We start from the raw sequence: 15,547 nt of genomic DNA, 5'->3' as shown, positions 1-15,547 counted from the left end.
TATAAAAGACTTGATGTACTTTTAAAAGAGTTAATGTTAGCTAATTTGTTGCCATTTTATCATATATCTCCAATGTGTCAAGTACTGTGTTAGGAATTTATATACATTATAAGCTCTAATATTTAAAATAATTTTACAAGATTATATATTAAATTATATATTATATGTAAATAAAATAATTCACTATTTTATATTATATATAATATATAATTAATATATAATTATATCTATGCCATATATAATAATATAATATATAATTTATTACCTTTATTTCACAGACAGGAACCCGGGTTAGTAAATTCTAGGCTTAAGATTTGATCCCAATTTGATTCCAAACTCCAGATTTTTGTCATATCTTCAATTAATTTTACTTCAGTATTTTTATTTTTCCCTTTGTCATGTGGAGGACTAAAATTCCTCTGATTTCAGCCATTATCCTGGCCTTTCAGGGTTCCCAAATTGAATTGAGGAAGATTTCTATAATTTGCAAGAACTAGAAGTCACAGGGTAAAACAAAGAGCATGCACACTTGTCTTTCTGAGAAGAGATGTTAAATACCTAATATAGATGCTGCTTTCCTATATATTTTCTTATTTGAGTTGTAGAAAGTGGGGGAAAATAGTAAAGCTGCAGAATTACTAGACAGAGAAGACAGACAGTGGTAAATAATAGTAATTGGGTCAGGAAGCTTATTTTTATCTCCAAGTAACTTAGTTGCTGTTTGAATATCTTGTTTTACCATGTAAAAATCAGTCTATATGCATTTATTTTTAATATCCTAGACAGTTACTGTTTAATTTTATCTTATTTAGAGTCCCACCGCAGCTACTAAGTTGACTTTTAGAGCAGAATGTTTATTTAAAAATTTTGGTCAGCATATTTCGCAAATAGCCCACATTTTGTAGATTTTTTAAAAATAAAAAATGATTGTTTAAAATTTGGATCTTTTTAATTTCAGTTTTTCCCCCTTCCCATCCCATTTTACAGACATTTCAACCTACGAATGAAGAGGGACACTTCCCTTTTCAGTGATGAATTTAAAGTAGAAACATCAAATAAAGTACTTGATTATGATACCTCTCATATTTACACTGGACATATTTATGGTAAGTTGGACCTTAACAGAACCCTTTTATTTTTTTTCTACACAAAGATACATATTTTGAAGTGTAAGCAAATATTTCAGAAAAGGTTATAAATCTAGAGGAGATTGAATTCATCATGAAGGGGTAATGGTCTTTGAGAAATGAAGTAATGTTTGGACCTATCTTTGCATGTATGTTTAGTAGTGAATTATGAAATATCTGGCTTCTGAAAGGTATGAAATTTTGACTCAGTACCTCTAAACTGTTAAGAGTTTTCAAAAATTTTAATGACTTCTATAATATTCTGATTTTTCAAGTAAGAAATTAGTAGTAACTTTGCTGTGTTTTATGTGAAAACAGGAAAAGCCTAAAAGGAAACCGTAAAGATATCTTAGCCAAAAATAATGTGACAAAGTCATCTGTAGGGAAATCCTCCCAAGACCCTCCTTCCTCAGAATCTATTTGCTTTATTCACAATTCTAACAATTTTCTCTTACTGTGTCAAATTAAAAATGTATATTGTGATCCATGAGTGGCATACCCAATAGAAAGTTACATTTACTAGTAGTTTGGAAAGAACAGAACAGTTATAGAAGTCATAAAAAAAACTTAAGCAGTGAAAATCTGGGGGTGTTGGAGAGAGGCAAAATGTCATTGTTTTATAACTCTATATTAGTAAGTACGCAAGATGATTCTCATGTAAGACAGTGTTAAACTGTTTGAGATTATTTCTACACATGAGTGATTTCTACTGAAAATAATAACATGAAAAATTAAGTGATAGAAGAATTTTTTCTCATTTTTTGATTGTGCCAGATAAATGAGGCATTTCTATACTTAAACTTTCTTATTTGTGGAATAAACCTAATTATGAAATTCTTTAGCTTGTTTGTACTCTTACAGTTTGGTAACCAAAATAAAGCATTTATTCATCAGTCTAGATTCTTAATGTCACGCTTTAGTGTTCTGTTACCTTCTTGATTATTTATCTTGCTGGGCAAATAACTTAGGAGTTCCTGTTTTTTTATTTTGCTAGGTGATGATCAAGAAAAGTACAAGACTATAAATGAGTTTGCAGATAAAAATCATGTTATTTAGACCAGGCATGGTAGCACTTACACCTATAATCCCAGTACTTTGGGAGACTGAGACAGGAGGAGTGCTTGAGACCTGGAGTTTGAGACCAGCCTGGGCGATATGGTGAAACCCTGTCTCTAAAAAAACATGAAAAACATTGGTTGTGGTGGCATACCTGTAGTCTCAGTTACATGGGAGGCTGAAGTAAGAGGATTGCTGTGCCCAGGAGGTTGAGGCTACTGTGAGTGCTACTGCACTGTAGCCTGGGTGACAGAGAGAGACCTTGTCTCTTTATTTAAAAAAAAAAAAAAAAAAAAAAAAAAAAAAAATCACTTAAAATGCTAGTGTCTTGGGCTCTTACCTCCAGTCTATGATTAATTCAAAGCCAACGAATTAATGTTACTCTACAACTTAGAAACTGTGGAAACTTGATTTTTATTTTAATGAGAGAATTGTAATGGGTAAATTCAAGGTTTAAAGCCCTCTCCCTCTACTTTCACCCTTTATGTCATTTGATTTTGATGCTCACCTTTTCGTTGTGATTTTATTAAGAACCAGATTTTATTATAAACCAGGGTTCTTATTTTATTAAGAACCCCTTTTTTCCTATTATTTCCTTTCACTAGAGAAGTATAACTGATGGGATAATATCACAAATCTTTCTCCAATATTTTAAAAAGTGCTATTGGTTTATTTTTGTTCAAATTGCTTCTGAAATCTTTGACACTGTTCGATTTAAAAATGTATTTATAGGCTGGGTGTGGTGACTCAAACTTATAATCCCAGCCCTTTAGGAGGGCGAGGCAGGTGGATTGCTTGAGCCCAGGAGTTCCAGACCAGCCTGGGAAACATAGCAAGACTTCATCTTTACCAGAAATACAAAAATTAGCTGGACGTGGTGGTGCATGCCTGTAGTCCCTACTACAAGGGAGGTGTAGGTGGGAGGATTGCTTGAGCCCAGGAGGTTGAGGCTGCAGAGAGCCATGAGCTTGCCACTGCATGCAAGCCTGGGTGACAGAGCAAGACAGTGTCTCAAAAAACAAACAAAACAAAAACAAAACCCAAGCATAGCGTAGAAGCCAAAAGATGTGACCCATGCACAATATATCGGACAGGAAGGAGCTTTTTTTCTGTGGTACCTATAGCAAAATTTTCAAAAGATGCTTTGGATGTCTTTATTTTGAAAGTGTATATTCTATCATTGGGTTTGCTTGCTTGCTTTTAAGTTAATTTAACAATTAATTGTTTTGTTATGTTTTGAGACAAGGTCTTGCTCTGTCGCCCAGGCTGGAGTTCAGTGGTGCCATCTCAGCTCACAGCAGCCTCCACCTTCAAGATTCAAGTGTATCTTCTGCCTCAGCCTCCCAAGTAGCTGGACTTACAGGCGTATGCCACCAAGCCCGGCTCATGTTTTTTGTATTTTCAGTAGAGACAGGTTTTCACTATGTTAGCTAGACTGGTCTCAAACTCCTGACCTCACGTGATCTGCCTGCCTCAGCCTCCCAAAGTGCTGAGATTATAGGTGTGAACCATACTGTGCTGGGCCAATTTAATGATTCTTGATAACTACTGTATACATGCTAGGCACTGAGCTAGGTGCAAGGAACGTGGTTCGTAACAAGGCAGATACTCTATTTTTCATTGCTGATGGTAGTAATTTTGTATGTTTTAACTAAATACTAGTTGCTGTTCACATCTCAAATTCTGCTTGATGTATTTTATGTGAAAATTTCCATAATAAATTTATATTCCAGATTTAACCATATATATGTGTGTATATACTTATGTGTATATATACGTTTGTATATACATATATATGAACAAGTTTAACATTCATGTGCAAATTAAATTGTCAAGAATTTGTTGCTTTCATTAATAGGTGAAGAAGGAAGTTTTAGCCATGGGTCTGTTATTGATGGAAGATTTGAAGGATTCATCCAGACTCATGGTGGCACATTTTATGTTGAGCCAGCAGAGAGATATATTAAAGACCGAACTCTGCCATTTCACTCTGTCATTTATCATGAAGATGATATTAGTAAGTACTTAAATTTTATCAAGTGGCCTTTTTTTTAAAAGGCATATGAATAGTAAAAACTGTGGAGACAAATCAAACATTAGCTGTTTTCTTTCCTAAGCAATTAATCAGGCTAGAACATAGTTTTTACTAGCAATTCCTATTAAAGGAAAGGTAGATGCATGTAATGAAGCAGTTTCCTTGTCAATCCATTGCCAGTACTAGTACTGCTTTGTTGATATGACACAACTAATTCTATTTGAACTGTGTGAGTCGACGAAATCTGACTGAACTGGACATAGTATATTCTGACTTCAGCCCGTCTGTGTGATGCTAATACCTTTTTGTGTGCGGCCTACTGAAGGTGGAACAGCATTATTACTTCTGTAAATTTCAGTGTGGGTATTTGCATATTGTCTAAGAAACATTTTAAGTATTTTTGTAATTTTTAAGTCCTCTGAGTGTTTCTTTTTGGAATCTTAAGTAATGACTTGACCTCAAGAGTCCAAGTTTGTCATGGATTTTGTTCTCTACCGTCATGTTTATATGATGTTAATTTGTTGGGAGAAGGGTTTTTTTTCTGTTTTAAGAATAGAAAGTGTATTCAGACTTTACCTGTTAATTCTGTTGCCTGTATGTCCACAGTTAACCAGTTATTGGGAATGCTTCTTTGAAATACCACAGGAATACATACCTCTAATTTATATAGCTCTTGAATACCCATTCATTATTTCTTGACTGTAATTTGACTAGTCTCTTTATTTTTGCCTACTTTCCTAACTTGGCTGTTTCCTCCTACAGAACGTTTTCCTTTCTTTAGACAGAAACTTATTGTCAGTAATTTTATTCTTACCCCTAGTAATACACTGACAAGCGTTAACCATTTTGACTTTTTGCTCCGTCAGCTCTCACAGTTTCTGTACTTCATCCATCCAACTGCTTGTTACCTCTGCTGTTAGATTACTATAGAATATAACATAAATATTCTAGGTAGGATACACTTATGATTTTGCCTACTTGTTAAATCATATGCTCATTAATGCTACTTGCCTGTATTTTCATTCATCTTTATTTGATTCCTTTTCCAGTTTTAACTCCTGATGTTTCAAACTCTACCTTTCTTTTCAAGCTCCAAGCTATCATTCTCCTTTATAAGTGGGAGTGTGAATTCACTTGCATTCCTTTCTTTCTGCTGACAGCATTATTTACCCAGTTTGTGTCTTGCTTTGTAATTTTCTTAGTAATTTAACCTTTTTTTTGTAGGTTTACCTTCCCTATCAGGGTATGTAGGTTCTCCAGATATAGTTTCTGTTTCTTTTGCTCCTTTAATATTCCAAGTATCATTTGTCTGTGCAGCAGGCTTTTCATAAATGAAATATTGGAATATTTTTCTAGAATGTTCTATAAAAATCAAATAAAACCTTGTGAGGAAGGAAAGAGAAGAAAAGGGTAATCTGTGAGATTATCTTTTCCTTTCTGTCATATTGTAATCTTACTTTCTCCATTGCTTTGTACTTCCTATCAGTGCTCTCTACTTTTTCTGCCTGTTTTGACTTCTGTTACTGTGCTTCTGTCTCTTGTTTTCCTTCTTCTCTTACCTACTTGTGTGTAGTTTAAGCATATTCTCTTTTTTTCACTTTCACTTATTTCTTGTAATATAATCCCCACATTGCATCCAACAGTGATTTCCCAGTATCTTAATAGGTGTCAGTCATTTTGCTTCCTCAAAGATGGTAAGTTAGTTTGGAGGATGAATGACATTGGATGTTACTTGGCTTTCTGTTCTTTTTGGCATTTAGCTTTACCATGGATTTCAGCTGTTATTTTATACTTGTTTAAGTAGATATATGTTGGTGGTAAGGAGACCTTTTTATGTTCTTTTTATGATTAAGTATCAATAGTGGTGTTAGAACTTAAAAATAGCGATCTTTGAGGTGATTTTATTTGTAACTTCTTGAGTAATTGAAAATGTAGGATATGAGGATCAGAGTATGGAATTAATTGCCTTAACAAATGTAGACAATTACTTTTGAAAAACTATTTAAAAATCTGTCTAGTAAATGAACCATGGCTTAAGACAAGAAAACACCCACGTATTAGCCTTTAAGTCTAAATAGTTGATATGCTTATACTCTAGACCATCGTTGGCAAATCTCTGCAACGGGACAGATAGTAAATATTTTTGGCTTTGACAACCGTATGTTTTATTGCAGCTACTCAGCTCTGCCATTGTAGCACAAAAACAGCCAAAGAAAGACATAAATTAATAAGCATGGGTGCTTTTTGAAAAAAATTATTATCTGTTTATTTTTTAGAGACAGAGCCTTGCCCTGTTGCCCATTCTGGAGTACAATGGTGTAATCATAGCTCGCTGCAGCCTCAATCTCCTGGGCTCAAGTGATCCTCCCACCTCAGCCCTCCAAGTAGCTTAGGACTCCAGGTGTAAGCCTCTGCTCCCGGCCAGTATGGCTGTTTTTCATAAAATTTCATAGACACTTAAATTTTAATTTCACATATTATTCATATGACATAAAATATCATTCTTTTGATTTTTTCTTTAACTGTTTAAAAATGTGAAAACCACCCTGAGTTTTTGTGTCAAACAAAAAACAGATGGGAGGGCTCACTAAATTTAATAATTATTTTAATTGGTTCTTTAAGTTCTCTGTGTAGAATATGACAGGTTCTAGCTGTAGTAACAGTAGCAGTAGGAAGAGTGATTATTATGGCTTAATGAATACCTGACACTGTATAAAATTCTTTACTTGCATTATTGAATTGAATTCTCACAATAACCGTATGAGATACTGGCACACCTGTTATTGCCACTTTGTAGGTGAAGGCTTAAACTGAGGCTTAGAAAACTTGTATCACTTGATGGTGGACCTCGTGTTCTTTCCACTGTGCTCTTCTGCTTCACTCATGGAAGAAAGCTGTAAATTCTCACTGCCTTTACTTCAAGGATTTCTGGGGCTTTTGTGAAATCTGTAAACCTCTCTAAAATCATACATTTGCATCTATTGCTGTTTTAAGCCAAACTCTCTCCTTAATGTATTTAGCAGTGTGTATTTTGTAACTAACTAAAAGGGAAAGGATGCCCTTTAGTGTATATTATTTTTATATAATTGGTTTAAGTGCCAATAATTTATTTTCAGAAGTAAAGTGCTACATGATTATATCACTGTGTATGTTCTTAGGTGGATTTGGTATCCTTCTATGTTTTATCCTTACCTAAAAGAAGCAAATGGTAGGGGAGGCATACTGATCTTGGATGTAGCTTCTGATGAGAATTTGGCTATCCTCTTCTTAATACTGTTTTTGCAACTGAAGGCATAAATGTGTAGAACTACCATGAAAAATGATAACTGCTTTTCTCCAGAACCCTAGGGAATGGCTTCTGAGACGGTACCAGAACGCAGAAATAGTTTTCAGTGAAAATACTTAATAATTACTCTAGATGTGATAATGATAACTACATATTGTTATCAACATAAAATGCATACTTACTTAATTCTGTACTTAGGTAGTAAAAAACACTCTCTACTAGGGCATAGAAGTGTGAACAGTTAATGACAAGGTAAGAATACTGCTTAGTCCTCTGCCCCTCAGCACAGTTTATTTTAAAGAAACTAAGAAAAACATTGTTCCATAAACTAGAATAGTAATGAGCAGATATTAGGAATATCTGACTATATGATTACTTGGAATTATTTGCGTAATAATTCCCTTGCATCCTTTTCATGTACTACCTATCCAAGAACTAAAGGTCTGAATAATTTTTCCATGCTGTGCTTGTAAACACTTAATCTCCAAATTAAAAAGAAATTTTTAAATGTGTATGTAAAGCTGCAGAGTAAGTTATTTGGGTGTATTGCTTTCATTTCAGATTTATTATTTATTTTCCTGTGTGTGGTATAGGAAAGTCCAGAGAGCTTGAATTGTCTATACTATTTTTTTCCCCCATTTTTAAAGGTGGACCATCATTCTGTTGCCAGTCTGGAGTGCAGTCGCAGGATCTTGGCTCATTGCATACTCTGCCTTCCCAATTCAAGTGATTCTCCCGCCACAGCCTCCCAAGTAGTTGGGACTACAGGCATGCACCACCAAGCTCAGCTAATTTCTGCAATTTTAGTAGATAGGGGGTTTCAGCATGTTGGCCAGGATGGTCTCGATGTCTTGACCTCATGATCCTCCCACCTTGGCCTCCCAAAGTGCTGGGATTACAGATGTGAGTCACTGTACCTGGCCTGACTTTGCCTATACATTATAGTAGCTGGGCACCCCTACTTTTAAAATGTGTGGTAGCCATACCTATGTTTATTTCTTCTTTCTCTTGTGCTTCAATGGAAAGACCTCCTATTTCTTGTTCTGAAAAATTAAGATTATTAAACTTTACCATTTCACGATGGAGGCCTCTTCATTCATGTAGTAGCTTCCTCGTGGCAATGTCAGGGTGTTGCATCTAAAACTGTAAAAAGTCAATTAGTTCCATATTGTATTTTTGAAGTTGTTTTGTGTCACCATTAGTGACAGGGAGAGACAAAAAGGAAGGAGTGCAAGAGGGAAGAAATAATTGAATTGGTATTGATAATAGCTAGCGTTGTTTGTATCATTCTCATCTAACAGGAAAATTGTCTTACAGTGCGTTCTGGCTATACTTAGGTCTAGTCTGGAGATTGGAAATCTGCTTATGCTTATTGAATTGTGACAAATTACATAGACAATTGGAAAAGCTGAGGTGTGGAGTGCTCTGATTGTTTCAATTCTGAACTCCCACAGTGCATACAAGTGTATTGGTTAATTTGTCTACTGTGTGTTTTAATTTATATGCTTTACTTAGCATTGATGTTAAATACTGAACTTACTTAAACACTGTGACAGTGTTTGAAAGAAATACAAAAATTTCATGGTATTGTTGACTGTCTTTTTTTCTGAGTTAATGTCTAGGGAAGCATAAATTAATTTTTCTAAGCAACTCACAGGCACCAAAACAGAAAAGTTCAAAAGGCCACAAGATATGGGAGTTATTTTAAGAATAATACTTTATTAGAAATGTAGGGTACTAAATTGGAAACTTAAAAAATCATATACAAAGAGACAGTGAGGGCCTTCTTTTTAGCAAAATCTGGAGAAAATATGCTTAGACTTTTCATATTGTGTATTTTATATTGTGTAACTTTATATAAATAGGATAACAGTTGAGAAAATTTTAGATCAAGTTCTTTTCTGATTGGTTATCATATATCTATGTATATATATACATGTATATTCATATATTTTATCTTAAAACATAAATAGAAAATATTTTAGCTATAATGAAATACAATGAATTATTTCAGAAATACAAGACTTTTTAAAAAATAAATAGTTATTAGAAGCATTTACAGTATCAAAAAAACTGCAGCTTTTTTTGGGCAATTATGGAATGGTATTCAGTTAAGAGTAATACTTACTTTGTATAAGCTGCGTCAGAGAAAAATGAAGATGAAAAGCGTACCATCTCCATATATAACTTACCTGTGCTGTGCACCAATAAGAACCTGCTTTAGATTTTCATGTCAGCTTACAGCTCTCATACTGTTTCAGGCAAAGTTAGTGGCTACTGAAAATACTACCAGGATGGGCTGGCTATCTGTTGGCCTGCCTGTCCATCCATCTGTCCTTCTGTCCTTCCATCCATCCATCCATCTATCCATTCATCCATCCATCAGTATTTTTTTCTTTTTGCTTTCTCATCCAGTGACTCTCAAGGATGGGCTATCTAGAGACACATTCGGTAGTGTGGTTAACTGTTCGTATATTAACTGTACAGCTTAAAAACAAAGCCTTAACATTTGAGGTTTTTTCTTTAAAAGGAATGAGTTGTGACAGGGGTGTTAAATAGTGTATAAACAGGAAAAACACTGTGCTAGAACCAGCTTACTCATCATGATCATCTTGTTCATCTTTCTCCTCCTCTTCATCTTTTTCATATTCATCTTCCTTTTCCTTATTCAACTTCCTCACCTTCCTTCTCTTCCTTTATTTTTTGCAGCATTGACATGTCCTTTTCTTTTTCTTTCTTTCTTTTTTTTTTTCTGCATCAGGCCTTCCTTTATCTCAGTATGCAGCAATATCCATTTCTTCGGTTTTTTTCAGCTTCACAGCCTTCTTTTCATATGGCTGCTTGTCATATGCACCATATCCACATCTTTCCCAGTTTCTTTGCAACATCACCAATGGATAGGTTGGGATATTCTCGTTAGATTTTTGGGCCATACTCAGAGCAAGATAGAAGACCGAAGGAGCCCTCTTGGGTGCATTGGGATCTCTGAACTTTTTTTCTTCTTTAGGAGGGATATAAGTTTTCATTTCTCTTTCATAACAATCCTTGTCCTCCTTTGCTGCATCTTCAGATTTTCCTTTCTCTTTAGCAGACGTGGTTTTCCACCTCTCAGCACTTTTTAGAAAATTCCGAGAAGTTAACTGAAACACCAGCGCTGCTTTTTGTTCTCCTCCTGGCAAGTTTGCACAAATAATGCATATGATGGCATTTTGCCTCTTGGCTTCTTGGGATCTTCTTTTACCATGTTTAGTTATTTTTCCTCAGAGAAGCACAGTCACCCAGTGCTCATCTGGCTCTCATTTACCCCAGCACTGTCTCTGTGGAGGTCAGCATACTGTAATGGCTATTAGAAATACATGATTATTTGAAATTAACAAAGCTTTTATGTTGTAAAGCAACTTTGAAATTCACTCTAACAAGTAAAATTGTATTTGAAAATTTTGTTTTTTTCTTCTGAGAACTATCTTCTCATGATTTTGTAGTGTTTGAAATGTTTTACAAAGAAGTTGAATAAGAAATTTTATAATTTTGGTATTGTAAAAGGCACTAGAATTCAACACTAAAGATGACAGAAACTGAAGCCTAGAGTTATAAAACTTGTGCAGTATGACATGGATCCCTGTCTTTTGGTTTCCACTCCAGAGCTTTGTTTCTCTTACATTCTGAGTTAGGAGAGTTTAAAGGCAGCTAAAAGGCAAGAAGTTAATGACAATAGAGACTATGACAGAAAGGATTAAAAAAAGTTATTTTTGGTATCATTGATTTCAAAGATTAGCCATATTTACTACTGAAAAAGCACATGTTTATTTTAGGTTCAATTAAATATATATTTCTCGCTCTCTATTTTTATTTTTTTTTATATATATAGAAAGATTTCTATCTACATATAGATAGGTACTCTCTATATATAGAGGTACTATACAAGGGTATGTGTATATATATATATATAGAGAGAGAGAGAGAGATACCTATCTATATAGATAGAGGTATCTATAGATAGGTATATCTATATAATATAGAGATATCTATAAATATATCTCTATAGATATCAGTATTATATAGATATCTCTATGGATATCTATCTTTGTCTATAGATGTCTATATTATGTAGACATCTATAGATATCTATAATATATATATCATAGATATTTATAGAGATATATAAATCTATATAGATCTCTATAGATACAGATATATAGATATCTATAGATATCTATATATAGAGATATATAGATATCTATAGAAGATCTATATAGATCTCTCTCTCTCTCTCTCTCTATATATATATATGTATACCCCCTTGTAACAGTACCTCTATATTACATAGATATCTGTAGATATCTATCTATCTATCTATCTATCTATCTATCTATCTATATGTATATCTCTCTCTGTATGCCCTTATAAGTGTACCTCTGTATATATATATAGAATACCTACCTATAGATAGAGAGAGAAAGAGATTGAGAGATGAGGTCTCACTATGTTACCAGGCTGATCTTGATCTCTTGAGCTTAAGTGATCCTCCTGCCTCAGCCTCCCAAAGCGCTAAGATGACAGATGTGAGCCACCATGCCTGGCCAGGGCTCAACTCTTAATGAGTGATAAGTTTTAGAAAAACTAGAAGAAATAGCATTTAGGAGTATGTGTATGTGTATATGTTCTAGGAATACTCAGAGCTAAACCTCAGTCTTTCACATCTCTTGTAGCACAATTCAAAGATTAATGTTTGTACTAGTGACCTCGTAAGAACACCTGAGGACATTGGTCCAGGACTCTGGCCCTCGAAAGAGCTGCTTCTAAAGAGGCATTGTGAGGTCTGGTTTATTATAGAAATGTTATATTCTGTTGATGGTTTATAAATTGAGGAATTAGATAATCTCCATAAGCAATCTTGCTATCTTCTATTTATATTTGAATGTAAGTCTAGAATTCACAGATGTGGATTTTATTGGTTTCAGCGTCTAGAGACTTCTTAGAACCATTTTTTATGGGCAAGCTAATGGACAGACTAGTTAAAACTTTTTTGGCTTTAATTCATTTGCTCAAGATCATACAAGTTGGTGGCAGACTTGGTAGGGAGAAGGCTCAGGAGGTTATATATCAAAGAACCATGTGTATGAGAAAAGTTAGAAATAAAATCAATGTGATAGAATAGCTTTATAATCTTATACAGGTAATGTACTTTTTCTTGTTCTAATTTCCTTCAGGTATAAAAGGAGGGTGTTAGATCACGGTGCTAATATTATCTCTTCCGAAAGTTAATGGTTCTAAAGTACTTTTCCTTTAAAGGTGGAAATACCTTGATTGATCATGGCTGAGAGACATAAAAAGTAAAAATAAAAATATTTTTGTTTGTGCTGATTACCAAATGACTTGTATGAAAAGGTTATTCTTGTATGTAAATTAAGTAAATTTAATATTTTACTTAAGTGAATTAAGTATTCTTATATGCAAATTAAGTAAATTAAGATAAAATGTGTCCACCACCATAAACATTTTTGTGAATAGCCCTTCAGATCTGACATACCACTTTAAATTTCATTTTCACTATATCATAGATCTCCTTCTGTGTTAATAAATATAGCTCTACATTTTTCCTTTAATGGCTACATAATGTTCTTTTGTTTTATTGATAAATGTATTATTTACCAACCTACCAACTAATGAATGTATAGATGATTTTCTCTTTTTTTTACTGTGAAAAAGTGCAATGGGTAACATTCTGGCACGTTTTCTCCCTCAATATTTTTATGGTTATTTCCTCAAGATTAATTTTCTAGAAGTAGCATTATCAGACATTTACATTTTGATATATAGTGCCAGATAACACTCTAAAAAGGTTACAGAGATTTATATTCTTAGACCTATAAATTAAATACTGACTTAATAATATCTTTGTGTATAGGCTGTGGACATACTTCCTGAATTACTTGACAAAAATGTCTCCTAATTTTTTTTTTTAAATACAGGATTTAATCAAGATATACACATTGCCTTTGTCACATCTCTGTAGTCAGTATTACTCTTTTAATAGCTTACTTGAGGAAAAATTGGTAACAGTAAACTGCTCATACACTCTTAAAGAAAATCTGTCTTTAACTCAGCATAAACATTTTGGGAGTCATCCTTTTTATTGATAAGTAGTAGTTTGTTGTGTGGATACTGTAATTTGTTAATACATTTGCCTGTTAATGGACATTTGGGTTGGGTTATTACAAGTAAAACTATTATAATTTTTGTTTGTTTGTTTGTTGTTGTTGTTTGTTTTTATTGCATTTTAGGTTTTGGGGTACATGTGAAGAACATGCAAGACTGTTGCATAGGTATACATATGGCAGTGTGATTTGCTGCCTTCCTCCCCATCACCTATATCTGGCATTTCTCCCCATGCTCTCTCTCCCCAACTCCCCACCCCTTCACTGTCCCTCCCCTGTTTCCCCCCAACAGACTCCAGTGTGTGATGCTCCCCTCCCTGTGTCCATGTGTTCTCATTGTTCAACACCCACCTATGAATGAGAACATGCGATGTTCGATTTTCTGTTTTTGCATCAGTTTGCTGAGAATGATGGTTTCCAGGTTCATCCATGTCCCTACAAAAGGACACAAACTCATCGTTGTTTATGGCTGCATAGTATTCCATGGTGTATATGTGCCACATTTTCCCTGTCCAGTCTATCATTGATGGGCATTTGGGTTGGTTCCAGGTCTTTGCTATTGTAAATAGTGCTGCAGTGAACATTTGTATGCATGTGTCCTTATAGTAGAACGATTTATAATCCTTTGGATATATACCCAGTAATGGGATTGCTGGGTCAAGTGGAATTTCTATTTCTAGGTCCTTGAGGAATCTCCACACTGTCTTCCACAATGGTTGAACTAGTTTACACTCCCACCAACAGTGTAAAAGTGTTCCTATTTCTCCACATCCTCTCCAGCATCTGTTGTCTCCAGATTTTTTAATGATCACCATTCTAACTGGCATGAGATGGTATCTCAATGTCGTTTTGATTTGCATTTCTCTAATGACCAATGATGATGAGCATTTTTTTATATGTTTGTTGGCCTCATGTATGTCTTCTTTTGTAAAGTATCTGTTCATATTCTTTGCCCACTTCTGAATGGGCTTATTTGCTTTTTTCTTGTAAATCTGTTTTAACTCTTTATAGATTCTGGATATCAGCCCTTTTTCAGATGGGTAGATTGCAAAAATTTTTTCCCATTCTGTTGGTTGCCGATTCACTCTAATGACTGTTTCTTTTGCTGTGCAGAAGCTGTGGAGTTTGATTAGGTCCCATTTGTCTATTTTGGCTTTTGTTGCGAAAGCTTTTGGTGTTTTGGTCATGAAGCCCTTGCCTACACCTATGTCCAGAATGTTTTTGCCTAGGTTTTCTTCTAGGGTTTTTACAGTGTTAGGTCTTATGTTTAACTCTTTAATCCATCTGGAGTTAATTTTAGTGTAAAGTGTCAGGACAGGGTCCACTTTCTGCTTTCTGCACATGGCTAGCCAGTTTTCCCAACACCATTTATTAAACACGGAATCCTTTCCCCATTGTTTGTTTTTGTCAGTTTTGTCAAAGATCAGATGGTTATAGATGTGTGGTGTTGCTTCTGAGGCCTCTGTTCTGTTCCATTGGTCTATATCTCTGTTTTGGTACCAGTACCATGCTGTTTTGGTTACTGTAGCCTTGTAGTATAGTTTGAAGTCCGGTAGTGTGATGCCTCCAGCTTTGTTCTTTTGGCTTAGAATTGACTTGGTTATGTGGGCTCTCTTTTGGTTCCATATGAAGTTTAAGGTGGTTTTTTTCCAGTTCTGTGAAGAAGGTCATTAGTATCTTGATAGGGATAGCATTGAATCTGCAAATTACTTTGGGCAATATGGCCATTTTCACAATACTGATTCTTCCTAACCATGAACATGGAATATGTCTCCATCTATTTGTGTCCTCTCTTATTTCGTTGAGCAGTGGTTTGTAGTTTTCCTTGAAGAGGTCCTTTACGTTCCTTGTTAGTTGTATTCCTAGGTATTTTATTCTCTTTGTA

At 34.5% G+C, this 15,547-nt stretch overlaps 1 protein-coding gene across 1 annotated transcript in view; it reads left to right on the top strand.

The window, feature by feature from the left end:
* ADAM10 (ADAM metallopeptidase domain 10) overlaps window positions 1–15,547 on the top strand; it is a 157,530-nt gene that overhangs the window by 71,910 nt on the left and 70,073 nt on the right. Inside the window, exons 3-4 of the mRNA XM_003928979.3 lie at window positions 988–1,106; window positions 4,042–4,200. Of these exons, the coding sequence (XP_003929028.1) occupies window positions 988–1,106; window positions 4,042–4,200 (278 nt within the window). The remainder of the gene's footprint in view (window positions 1–987; window positions 1,107–4,041; window positions 4,201–15,547) is intronic.

The sequence above is a fragment of the Saimiri boliviensis genome, chromosome 2, assembly GCF_048565385.1.
Source record: "Saimiri boliviensis isolate mSaiBol1 chromosome 2, mSaiBol1.pri, whole genome shotgun sequence".
NCBI lineage: Eukaryota > Metazoa > Chordata > Mammalia > Primates > Cebidae > Saimiri > Saimiri boliviensis.
This window is presented reverse-complemented; position numbering and strand designations above follow the sequence as displayed.